Below are 12,955 nucleotides of genomic sequence, written 5' to 3'. Positions count from 1 at the left end.
CCCCTGCCAGTATGAATGGCGTCGGAACCGGCGTGCGGTTTCGGCAGGTGCCGTAATAATTGTAAGAGCAACTTTTTGCTAGTGAAGCTCTTAAGATTTCCATTGCAATGTCGCAGATAGCGTCGCTGAAAGGATCCGGTTGTTGTTAATTAAAACTGACGTATGACAACTTTAGCGTTCGAATGAACGATGCTATTCTTGGAAGTTGTAGCAGTCGGTTCATAGATTAAGGAGAGAAATTCCGGGCAAGTTATATTGATATATATGAGAAAAACGACTATTACGACGTCACTGCACAAATTCTATTTACTGATAATGAACTTATTGACATCTCCACCAAATATTTCTTTAGTCCTTTTGTGCTATTGATTAAAACAGATTTACTAAAGAATACATTTTTATTAACGAAAACCAGAGCATTGAAACGTGTTTACCAATTTTAATATCATTTATCTATCAATCGTAAAAATTAAGTTGGTAATATTATAATAGTTTGAGTGGTAAAGCGATGTGTGTTCGGAAAGGTTTTATTTTGATTGATTATCACGATTTCGTTGCAACATGAAGCGTATACGAGTGATGCTATATTTTGTAGGCAGTCAGAAACTTCGCTGCTTATTATTCAGCTCAAGTATTGCTATTATTCAGAGAGACACAAAAACAATGTAAAAGTATTTAGAACGACTGTTACAATGTTACTCTTAAATGTCTAATGTCTGGCACAGTGGTCTACAAACATATTGGTTCATTGGTCGCATTCTCTATTCCAGCAATGAGAGTAAGATATGTACATATGTTTTAGATATGTTAATAATGTAGGCGGTAAAATGTTATCTTATTTTTGTTAAGTATGTAAACTATTATTAATAAATTGTATAATGCTAAAAAATTAGTACAATTCATTCAAATGTCATTTATTTCTATATCAATTTGTTACATTCAAGATATAATCGATTTTAAACTGTATGTAAAAACATCTTTTACATTGTCACATGTAACTAAAACTTTGTGATGAGTTACAAAATGTAGAAAAATCTTGGTAATTCAATTGTTACTTTCCACCTTGTACCGTAACGAATAATTACTTAAGATCACAAGTTCCTGCGTAGTTTCACCATTCCATCCGTTTTAAAATTATTTACTTAATCCTTGAATATCTGTGTGTAGTAATAATGATATTTATTTTCAGTATCAGCTTATCGATCCAGAAATGTGTACAACGAATATGAGAATTTCACCACCTGTGAAAGGGAATAGTGCATATGTTTAAATGACTAAAAAAAGAATTCCTTCTACAAAATTCTGTGGCTGTATGACACCCAAAAAATGTAAGTAAATTCACAAATATATATCACTACAAATATGAAGCTATCTACACAGCTTTCAGTACAAGTACTTTATTTATTGGTCAAGATCAAATTTCGCAAGCCAAATAATGTTTAGATAACCATGATTTGTCAAAAATCTGTCTTTATTTTTAGTCACGGTAAGTAATGTAGTAATCAAAGTTCCTACAGGGATACATAAGCCGAAGAGAGCCACGGCTACATTGAACTCTACTTCCTTTATTTGTCCACTCTTATCTAAAGACAGATGTAGATTAGTGGTAGCAAAGGTGACTTTCAGTGCTCGCACACCTCTGACTATACTATCGTACAACTGTTTAATTGCGCTTTGATGCCTATGAACTTATATGGATGCACACTGCTCGATTTTTAGTTGTGCAACTAAACAATTGAATGGGCTGCGAGACAATGGGCAATCGCACTATATTTGTACGATATTTAGTCAATATTTCATCATCAAATATTTCTTACAGATATAAAAGTATCAAGTGACATGGGCACGATGTAGGCGATGCAAGGTGCGATGGGCCGGTAGCAGCGCTCCATCATGATGAGCAGCGGCCGACGCAGCCGAGGCGATACGGCCGGCCAATCGGATTCGTAGATCGATTGATTTAAGCACTCGCTCTGTGGAGGTATGAAATAATATCTAACATTGCTGCTAATGCAATTTCTTTATGGCATTTACCGTAACCACTCCTAATGAACTAAGCATAAAATCAACTAAATGGTAGGTAAAATTCTTAGGCATGTAACCAGGCGCTGGCACAATTTCTTACCTCATCTTTAAGCTGTGTTCCGTAGTAGCAAAAGATAAATAATTGTAGTAACATCACGGTCAAATAGACAATCATTGTCACAAACTCCGCTGACATCACATTCAACTGAAAATTAACTTTATTGTACTATCTATACTAATGCGATTAAGATTTAATACGATGACTACGGATTAATAGTGGTAGAGCCTTTTTTAAAATTATTAACACGTATGGGTCAGCGCGCCCGATGCAATACCACGACAACACAGAAGACAGGCGTAAAATTGGTGCATTTCCGCTTTTCGTCTGAAGAGCGTGCGTACCGTAGGTCTAATTTTAGTCATTTTAGTCTAAAAAAAGAGGATTTAACGGCAAAGGAGACGCATAGGAAGGGGAAATATTCTCTTCGCGGTCGCCACCTTCGATTGCGGATAGGTAATGCATCTGCCATTGGGGATGTCTCTGGACAACGATTGTTTCGCCATTTTGGTGGACTAAGGTGAAGCGGCCACTCATGTACCACCTTATTATATAAAAAAATACTTATGAGGAACTTACGCCAATCATCTTGTAAACAGTCATACAGATAATCCAAGCCATGACTAAGAATTGCAGAACCATTGATGATCCAAATACCGATTCAATTTCGTCTACTAGCCTGCGTATAGAAAAAGAACACACGAATTGAGTACCTCATTCTTTTGGGAAGTCGGTCAACATTTTTAAAACGAACTTAAACAAATGTTCTATTAGAAATACTATAAAGATTTAATTAAGATAATTCAGTTAAGACAACCTGGTTGAAATCACTCATAAAGATACGGCCACACTTGCCTACACGTAGATATTTAAGTAATTAAAGGATGGCTAAAAAACTTAATCTTAAGAGCGATAATTTTAATTTTAGTGACTACTTAAAAATCATCAGTCCTAAGTTAAGTCAACGACGATGTGCCACAATCTTGAGTAATATTTATGCCGTCACAAAAACACCTTCTTACCATACAATCAGTTGTTGACGTTTAATGCACATGACCAATCGTTTGTGGAATAAATTCTCCATTCGTGAAATCTCCACATCTTTGTATATTTTTACTTTAAAGTTAATTTCATTGTCAGAGACCTCGTCTTCTGTATCCGCTATATGCATGAAATTGTATCTTAACATTTGCAATTGCAGTTGTGCTTGCATATAGAAGCCGACCGCAATGCAGTCCATAGCCGCCGTTGATAATGATACCCATTGCACCATGAACGCAATGTATGCAACCGCGAATAAAAACCTGAACAAGATGTTTTAATTTATTATTTCAATATTAAACTGGCGTTACTTTACCTTAAACAAGTCGTCTTGATTAAATTAATTCCATGTTCAGTGCCGGTTTTAACAATACCAATGCCCTGGGTTGTATTCTATCTCCTTGTTTACAAAGTAAAGGACCTATAGCGCCCTTTTTGTCCAGCGCCCTAGGCCTTCTCCCTATTGCACTGTATAGGCGACACAGACCTATCGCCGATGTAGACCATATAGACATCAAAGGAGATAGATATATAAATATAGTTATACTTTTACTAAGTCCCGTCTCTCCAATGGTGTTGAATCGTATTTCTCTCTTCGTCTAATATTAATTCCTTCTATGGCAGAACATCTACGCAAGTCAAATATTTTAAAGCAACCTTCTTAATCAACGAATAACATTATTTCTTTGGTTACCTTCATTTGTTAAGGTATTAACCATTGCCCATCATAGACGAATAACGTCTATGGTTACTTACACTGGAAGTCTATCAGTACTGAATGGCCAGTACATGGCAAAGCGAACTTCTTCTCCTAAAAAGCGAGTCATCAGTGGGTATGTCATCCACATGATAGAGCCAAAGATGACAAAAGCCTGGTAGGCTCGGAACAATCGCTTCATCTCTCTAGCATTGCGCAAAATTAGATCCTCGTGTTGTTTATTATTAGGTGCAAATACTGGTCCTGTAATATTTCAATAAACTTTTTTTTATTATTAAATCGATTGGCTTATAAACTTTTAAGAGAGGAACGACAAAATGACATTGTCCACTCTAACCTCCTAAAGCACTACTTCAACTTGTATTGTCTCTTTTTTATAAGAGAATTAGTTATATGAATATCGCAATTATATACAAATATTTTAATTAGTTTGATAATTTATCATGATTAATCTCTAATACCTTTTATAACTTCAGCAATTTGTTCTATTCGATTCCTTCGAACATTAAAGATGGCCAGTTTGCCGAGTGAATTGAAAAGTGTTAACAAGACGTACAGGGTATCAACTAATTCGGAGACATTGTCTTGGATCTGAAACAAAAAAAAAAACACTTTTTAACAAGTTTTGACAGAAGAAACCTAAAGTTAAGATGTGCGAGTAGACCACCACCAACACTAGTTGAGTTTAGTGTCTTACAAGATTTTAAACAAGAAAAGAACTTACTTGGTAAAGACGTATGAGATGTTGAATACAGAATATAAAAAAGTATGCTGCCACAAACATTCTATAGAAGACATGTAACGATTCCTGCCTTTTGGATGTTGGTGAAATAATTTTATAACAACCAAACAATACTAAAAAATCGAAATGGGGTTTGAAAGCCTCGAAATTATTCTTCATAACTTTTGATTTTTATGTAATCTTAATCTATCTGTACGTTAACACTAAAGCCCCTAGTAAGATGTGATATATAAAATACGATTTTATTAAATTATCCATTAGGTAATACAAAATATATGCACAGGATGTTCTAACAAGTAACAATGTTTTTATTGCTGAGTATCTATTACTGTTTTTTTTAAACACTTTTTTATCGTGGACAAATTATTGTTGTAATATTTACTCCTGTAGGTTTGTATTTAGTATTTTGTAAGGGCTAACTTTCATAGAGATTCGTACATTTCCAGTTGCAATATCCAAATATAATTTTAAATGTATGACAACACTCTTAATCCTACCTTCCCTGTCATGATAATAAAGTAACAAACGCTTATCTTTATTAAAATTAAATGTGATATGTCACACATCCTGTATAAGATATTGAAGTGTTAATTTTCTCAATTGATCTATTACTTATTGGCTTATAATGTTGCCAATTATATATCAACGAGTTTATGTAATAAGCAGTTAGCGATTCATAGTGCGCAACGGCAAACTAAGTTCTAACATATGTTCTGGTCACAGGAAATTAGAAAACTCCAATTACACGTTGTATTATGTAAGAATTAATGAGGTTTGTTTATTTATTTTCATGTTTTACTCGACATACTCATCTTTTATAAGCTAAAGGCCGGCAACGCATCTGCAGTTCCTCTGGTATTGCAGATGTCTATTGGCGTCGATGAACATCTCGATGTTCCCGCTGCACTTTTGCCCCTTCTGTTATAATAAAATATACAAAGAAGTTGCGAATCGCTACGCGTAGTCACTTAATATCTAGCTTATGGGGTTTTATTATTACAGCACTATAAAAGACTTTTCTGTGGACCTCCATGTTAATGGTTGTCGGCGGAGAGATGCTGAGAGGTTATAAGGTAAACCGCGCCCTTTGGATTAGAGCTCAAATTATTTCGCGAAATATTAATTTATAAGAAAGTAGATAGTTCACTTACGAACGGATTCAAGTGTGAGCAATTAGTGTGTATCAATACAGAAATTCTTTAGGGTCACGTATTTTAATTTAGTTTTTCGCGACGGTGCACCTTTGACGGAGCGCTTGTGGACACATGGGGGTCCCTTGGATCACTTTGAGAATTATTGTTTTAAATTTATAAACTCTACAAGGACGTTGTCGCGGAAAAAACAAAGTTAATTATATATTTTATTATACATTATGATATGTTGTGGTTTGCAGCGCGTGAGCGTGTTGGATTATGAAACGGATTATTGTGATGTTTTATAATAAACATACGGAAACAATCGCAACGTTATTGTAGTTTCTTAGAATTTTTTGATTTTGTACTCTAATATATTATTCATTTTCATTAATAATGTATTGATATTGGTAAATTTTCAGCAGATATAGGTTTATGTTTAAAGAAATGGTAGCTGATTTCAGACAAAATATTTAGCGTCATCCAAGTTCAAGAATTACATGTTAAAGTAAAATATATTGACATTACTGTGTTTAGCTTATCACACTTGTACATCTAAGTAGTGTTCTTTGAAGAAATATTACATCTCTAGTTAGCACATCTAAGAACTGTGCTTTTTTTAGTTACTTGTTTCATATTTGATTCTATCATTATTTGGCTTTAGAAATGTTATTGACTTATTCCAAAACTTAATGATAAAATCTTTATTATTGAAAATGAATTCTTTGACGAAAAAATCCAATAAAATAGCTAAAATGTCTAAAACATCAAGTCAATATTCGTATACCATTTCTTGTCGGTCCTTATGTTCTTTGACGATCTCTATTCGATCCGATGATCTTTTAACTGGATCATATTGTACAAAACAACGTGCGGACCATCGTAAACGGGCAATAAGATTAGAGATGGTCGTTCCGATTGCATACGAGTCATATGTAACGGTTCTGTGTGGGCACACCGCAATGGAGATAACAGGGTTAACGGGGCGACGAAAGTACGTACGAAACGCACAAGAATGTTACACTGCAACATTACGTTAACTTACATTACGTTCACGTAAGTTCAAGTAACACGGCCAACTAGGACAGTAACAGTCTAACCTTAAAGTTTAACGGAAAATATGGAAGCTTGAAGCTTTGGAGCTCGGAATTAAATATGGAGTGTTGTTGTCTCTTGCAGTCATCGTCACATTGATCTAAAGGTGAAAAATACTCTTTCTGCCTCACCCACTGTGAAATACTAACATTGTCGAGCCGTAACATTAGCGAGATGATAATATGTGGTGTCGACAATAAGCAGAATTTACATTTCAACATCCTGTATAAAATAATATTATTACGTATGATGATTTATAATTAGAGGCAGTGGTAATCTATTCACTGTTCGTGCGGTGGTTAAGAATTATTTGTCAGTAGCGCAACTGTCTAAATGTTTATTTAAATGCAAATATTATTCGGCAATTTTTTTCATTCTCTACTTGACAGATAGACATATTGTATGATGATTAGTTTCTTAGTAGCAGTCTGTACGTTGACGTCACAATATGCGCGAAGGCTGATGGAATATAAAAGATTTGCCTATTATAACTAGATAATTGAAAACGAGGTTACGTAAGTAAAAGTTACGAATGTATATTTGTAATGCCATCAGTTAAAAGGCTCTAGGCGTTTTCTTTATTCCATTACGGGGATCGCATTATTACCAAAGAGTCGGGTCGTCGACCCGTGAGATTTTATGGTCCAAGTAATTGATTAAATCGATCTTTATCGTCAAAGTTTCCATGTGAAATCTACCGACGATGTTGTGTGAAAAGTTGTGGAATAATAACTGCACCACTTAAAGCAATTTGAATTTATAGAACACCTGTGTGAAGCCGTTAATTGTTAATTGGACGATTCGGCCGATGTATTTTATGCTTGAGAAATCTTGGCGATCGAAAAAGACACGACGTAATATCGTAAATGAAATAAATTTTTACTATTATCTTAAACGAATAACCTACATCGCTTTCAATTTCATTCACACTGTAGTCGCATAAATTTAACCTTTTATAGTTAGCGCCTGCTTCGAGTGTTCGTTTTGCATACTCGTAATGTCATATCTCAATTGCGAAATGACTTCTGCTTATTTAACATTACTGGGGCACTATCTAGCGACTGTTATGAATCTCTTTGTGTGCACAATGAAAACTAATAAATTCTAATTTATCTTTCACGCCGATAAGTGTGAGAAATGTATGCGCATTTATTTTACGGAATCTTATTAACTTTCACTAGATCAAATCGCTTCAAATTGTTGCGATTTTTTTGCGTCACGTGATTGAATTTAGTTTTTGCAACTCCAAGGTCAGGAGACTGAGAGAGTACAATATCTTCAGTATTCGGTGTCCGAAAGCGAATGCGCCGCCTCCCGTTTGGGGCGACAACTTTCTGCATACTCTACGGACAACTTTTTGTCCTTTCCCAAACGTAATATCGATAAAATCAATCGTATAACTGAACAGGTCCGCTTTCGACGGTTACGCAAGCGTTGAACGCTATTATTGTTACATGTACAATTGAAGGGTATACGCGATAACTCACGAAAGAAGGCTTTAATTAACGCGTGGGCGTTTATGACTTTTATAGTGTCATGAGCGTAACGACGGCCTCTTGTTTGGGCTTTATAGTTTCGATAAACCTATCCCTTTTTATATTCAGACGGCCCTGTAACGGCATTGTAGGAGTGAAGTGTGAACATTATTATTTGTGACACCTTCGAGTATAAGTTGTTTACACAAATGTTAACAAATAATTTTCATTTTACAAAAAAAAAATTCTGACATATTTTAAGCTAAGATGTATATCTAAATGATTATATATCGCATCTGTAGTTCCTCTGGTGTTGCGGATGACCATGGGCGTCGTTGGCCACCTCGATGTTCTCCACGCTCGTTTGCCTACTTTTATTATAATATAAATCTAAATGATGCCAAAATTAGTCTACATTAAGTAGAAAAATAAGAATTACTCGTTCATTGGCGTTTACACAGCAGTGAATTAAACAGCCGCTGCAAGATGTTAATAAAATCTTGAAGACCAATTGTCTGTCTCCATAATTTATAATTACGATTTAAAATTGCTCTGCGTGAGTATATGTGGCCGCATGGTCTGCAATTATGAGTAATAGTACGCAACTGATTACACATTGTTTATTTAAACAAAGATCACTTTAATTACACTTGAACATAATTACTTAATCCCACTGCATGCTGCATGTCGCTGTTGGTGTTCTCAAACAAACGACTGTGTACACACATTAAGAACAGTACACTGACTTAAGACGTAACGGAGTAACATCTATGAGGATATAGAGTGATGTCTTAAACAAAAATAAAATCGTATAAATGATGGTTTTCTATTGCTAAATGTCCGTTATTTAAATTTGCAAGTCTTCTGTTGCTTTAAATGTTTCCATTTTTTCTTTGTTCTGACTCTTGAATAACTTCAGGAGATTCTCTATTCTGTATTGTATTTACGCCGCAGTTGCAATTGCATCGAAATTAGCTGATGCAATTTAGTTTTGCTATAAGAAGTTGATCATTGTAAGGCAATCCAATACATGCGAAATCCACTATAGACTACTTATGGGGCTATTATTTGAATGTATAGCTTAAGGACATAACACATTTGCGTTGGTGTTAAAGGTAATGCATGCTACATATTTATAAATGTCACCCCAGAGTTCGGACAGTACAGCCTTGGCACAATAACATTTAACACGAGCATTCGATTAGATAATTTGGACACACGATGGAAGCTGCACCTCAGTAGATATTATCTTGATCGATTATAAACAACTAATATTCTCTGAGGCAATAGGCGTGTACTCGCAGTATATACTTTAAGTATTACCAAAACCATTTAAATTTACAATTTATAATTTAAATAATGCAAATTTGTGTAGTATGTATTGGAATATGACGGGATTAGTGGTATAAATAATGCCGCCTCACCTATGTTGGACAATATTGGACCAACATATTGAGTAACTTTTGAATCATACAATTTTTGTATTGGTCGTTGGCAGCCAACCTTGACCGTACATCAGAATAGTATGAGATTTTTGTTAGATAAATCAAATCCATTCGAAGTAAAATAGCAAGCAAGTAAATGCTAAGTTATACTTCTATTTCCTTCAAATTCGAATGCTGCAAAATCTTCGGGCTATGTCGAGTTATTGAATAACTGTTTTTTACCTTATGCGAACTAGAAGGAAACTCTTTAGTCCACAACATTATTTGTACAATGTACACTTACCTTTTGAATTAAATGTTTTATAATTGACATATTATAGCTGTATATTAATTAGTCAGAAATCTTTTCGTTTAATGCTTAAATAACACAATGTCGATTTTCTTTTGCAAATAAATTGATTTGCAAATTTCGTTTCTACGTCGCAATAAAAGTAAATAAATTAAAATGTGACCTTAAACTAAAACTTGTGGCTATAAAGATTAAAGGCCGCCAGAATTAACGTGCGTGTCCCAATTCGCGGATTCACAAAATGGCTGACGTGGGTGCGTCAAGATGGCGGCTTCGTGTGTAACAGTTCAGTAATCCGTGGGTGCACGAGCGCAGCAAGGTCGAGGACAGCTCAGATTTATTGTGGCTGTCGAACCGAACGTTGCGCAAACCTCTCTGTAGTAGCCGACGCTACGGAATTCGCCCGCCGGTGCTGAACCTATTAAAACTTTTATTAGTTACATTTTTTATGGACTAGGAAAGATTAGTGACCATCTCTACCTATAAATATAAGCAACAACAAGAAGCGTTGAGTGGGTAGATTTTAAATTGGAAAGATAAGAAAAGGAATATGATACAGTATAAGATGTTTAAGGTTGCAAGATAAGCAAACGTAGATACTAAATATGCACAGAACATTGCTGTTTTGTTAGTTTTATATGCTATTTACTTATTGTTATCTTGGTACTAAAATTAGATCTGACAGAAACCGATAGTTATTAGTTCCTCATAACTGAGGTGATACTTTCTTATTCACCTTGTTCCTGGCAGTAGTAGTCTATATCCTATCCAATCTCTATAAGCTACATGGTTGATTTACTTGTTTATTTTACGTGTTTATTTTGTGTTTGTTTAACGATCCTTTATATCATGTTTATCTGTGATTATAAATCAACACATGATGTTTAACACCAGTATTATCATCAATCAATCCATCGGTAATGGTCTGGTAGTTTCACTTTTTATATACCGAAAAAAATATCAAGGACTTTTTTTTGTATACACTTACTTCCAAAACAAGAGTATTGGATTGAAAACCGAAATGTGATTAACAAATATGGATGCTAAATCGTGTTATCAATTTTGTATCTCGCGAATTAAGAATATCACTTTCACACTTTCATTTGACTTTCGATTAATACGATTAATTATATTGTAAAAGAGGATATTTTCATATACTCACTTCTACATTCGCTTAGAAAAAAAGCTCATAGTACTTCCATTATCAACATCTTCATGACAGGCTTTCTTGTTTATATTTTTTACTATCCACTACCTCTCTTCTTACCTCGTTCTTACTGCCAATTTCTGTGATAGTTTTAGTACAAAACAATGAGTTAATTGTTTGCAACAGGAAAGTGTGCCCCCAATTGCAAAAGGACCAACTTTGATTCAGGTCATTCTTTGATGGAAGTAAATGTTTAACAATAGAAAGTCTGGATTGAAGGGATCATAATGTAAGGCACGCGTCACCTTTGTGTAGCAATGAAGGAACGGCCAGTGTAGTACGATAACCTCACGGACAATAAAAGTAGAAGTAAATATTCTACACTAGCTGTTCCCGTGCGACTTCATCCGCTGTTATTGGTTATTGTCAAATTCTCAATTGCAAATGTCAAAATACCAATTACCTTACCATGGCAATCTTGCTTCCTTGATGTTGACAGCAGCTTACGGACTCTTTACCACATTGGGGTTTTTATCCAATTTGTTTAAGTATAGCCTAAAGCGTGACGTAAGTGTAGGGGTTTTTATTAAAAAAAGTTATTAAAAAATATGCTGTAACTGTTGACATCTTACGCCACAAAGAAGAGTGTGTTTACGCTTTATTATATTATATTAATAATAGATTCTTTATCCAGGAAATAGGTGATCTTTGATGGTTTAGAATCAGTTGGAGTACATATTTTTTTTTCTTTTATGTGATAAAGAAGAAGTGACAAAAATCGAAATACGATTTTACCATATCGCTAGTCAAATTAGCATCACTTCAATGCGATGTATTGTATACAAATTGTTAAATTTGAAATAACATTTAATGTATAAAACATGAAGATATGGTACAAGACAAAATGTTTCTGTATACGGTTTTAACAGTTGTACAGACGTGTTATGATAATATTTCATTATTATCCATTGAATGAACGTAATTTAAATATGTATCTTGTAATTCTTGTGAATTCCCTATAAGGTAATTGAGAGAAGACACTGAAAAGTGCGAAATGAATCCAAATAAAATACAAAACAATAAAAAGTGAGATCGACATCTAACATAAAAGTGGAGGTTATATTTCACATATTTTGCGAGATTGATATCGCCTATTACATAGGTAAATTAACTAAAATGCATTAATGAAACAAAAAAATCTAGGTAATAAACGTTTAAACCAATTAATGTTGATTTAAAGCGTGACAATGATTCTAGTGTCATTACTAGCAAGGTTAGAGTCAGAATTCGGGACGCTAAGTGACCGCGGAAGTAACTAAAATAAATTGTGCTCAATTCGTGATTTACAATGTTTATTATTATTCTACAAAGTACGAAAATGTTTAATAATGATTCTCTAAAACATTTTAAAGTAAACATTAATAGTTTACTCTAAACAAGTAGTAGACACCTGAACTCTGTTCCTGTATTGTTAAAATAAACAGCGTTGTTAACTCATTTGAACATTACAAAACCGCTAAGTAGTCAACGGCGAATGGCTGTCGGTTTATTGCCAATACAATATTTACATTTAATTGGCAAAACAAACCGAGTACGAGGTTTACTTTTCGCTCATATTGACACTGTACAAAACAAATTAAATGAAGCATACGTTTTATTCAAGTTTGCTCTTGAAGAAACCAGATTTAATGTTTTGATGAAAGAATAAATTTTTTAATAATATTGTACACCTACTTATTATTCGTACGTGGGCGTTGATTACAGATTTCCATTTAAATGTATGTAGA

The 12,955-nt window shown here is 34.2% G+C and overlaps 1 protein-coding gene across 1 annotated transcript; it reads right to left on the bottom strand.

The window, feature by feature from the left end:
- Positions 1-1,166: 1,166 nt before the first annotated feature.
- On the bottom strand, positions 1,167-4,626 carry LOC106108444 (odorant receptor 94a-like). The gene is made up of 8 exons (XM_013289609.1): positions 4,567-4,626; positions 4,304-4,433; positions 3,881-4,085; positions 3,106-3,387; positions 2,663-2,762; positions 2,126-2,230; positions 1,818-1,973; positions 1,167-1,241 (listed from the first exon to the last, which is right to left on the bottom strand). Exons 1-8 carry the CDS (start codon positions 4,624-4,626, stop codon positions 1,197-1,199), a joined length of 1,083 nt encoding a protein of 360 aa, XP_013145063.1. The 3' UTR covers positions 1,167-1,196.
- Positions 4,627-12,955: the final 8,329 nt, after the last annotated feature.

This window comes from Papilio polytes, unplaced genomic scaffold (genome assembly GCF_000836215.1).
Source record: "Papilio polytes unplaced genomic scaffold, Ppol_1.0 DF821511.1, whole genome shotgun sequence".
Classification (NCBI taxonomy): domain Eukaryota; kingdom Metazoa; phylum Arthropoda; class Insecta; order Lepidoptera; family Papilionidae; genus Papilio; species Papilio polytes.
Note: the sequence above shows the minus strand (reverse complement) of the source record. Positions and strands in the feature narration are given on the sequence as shown.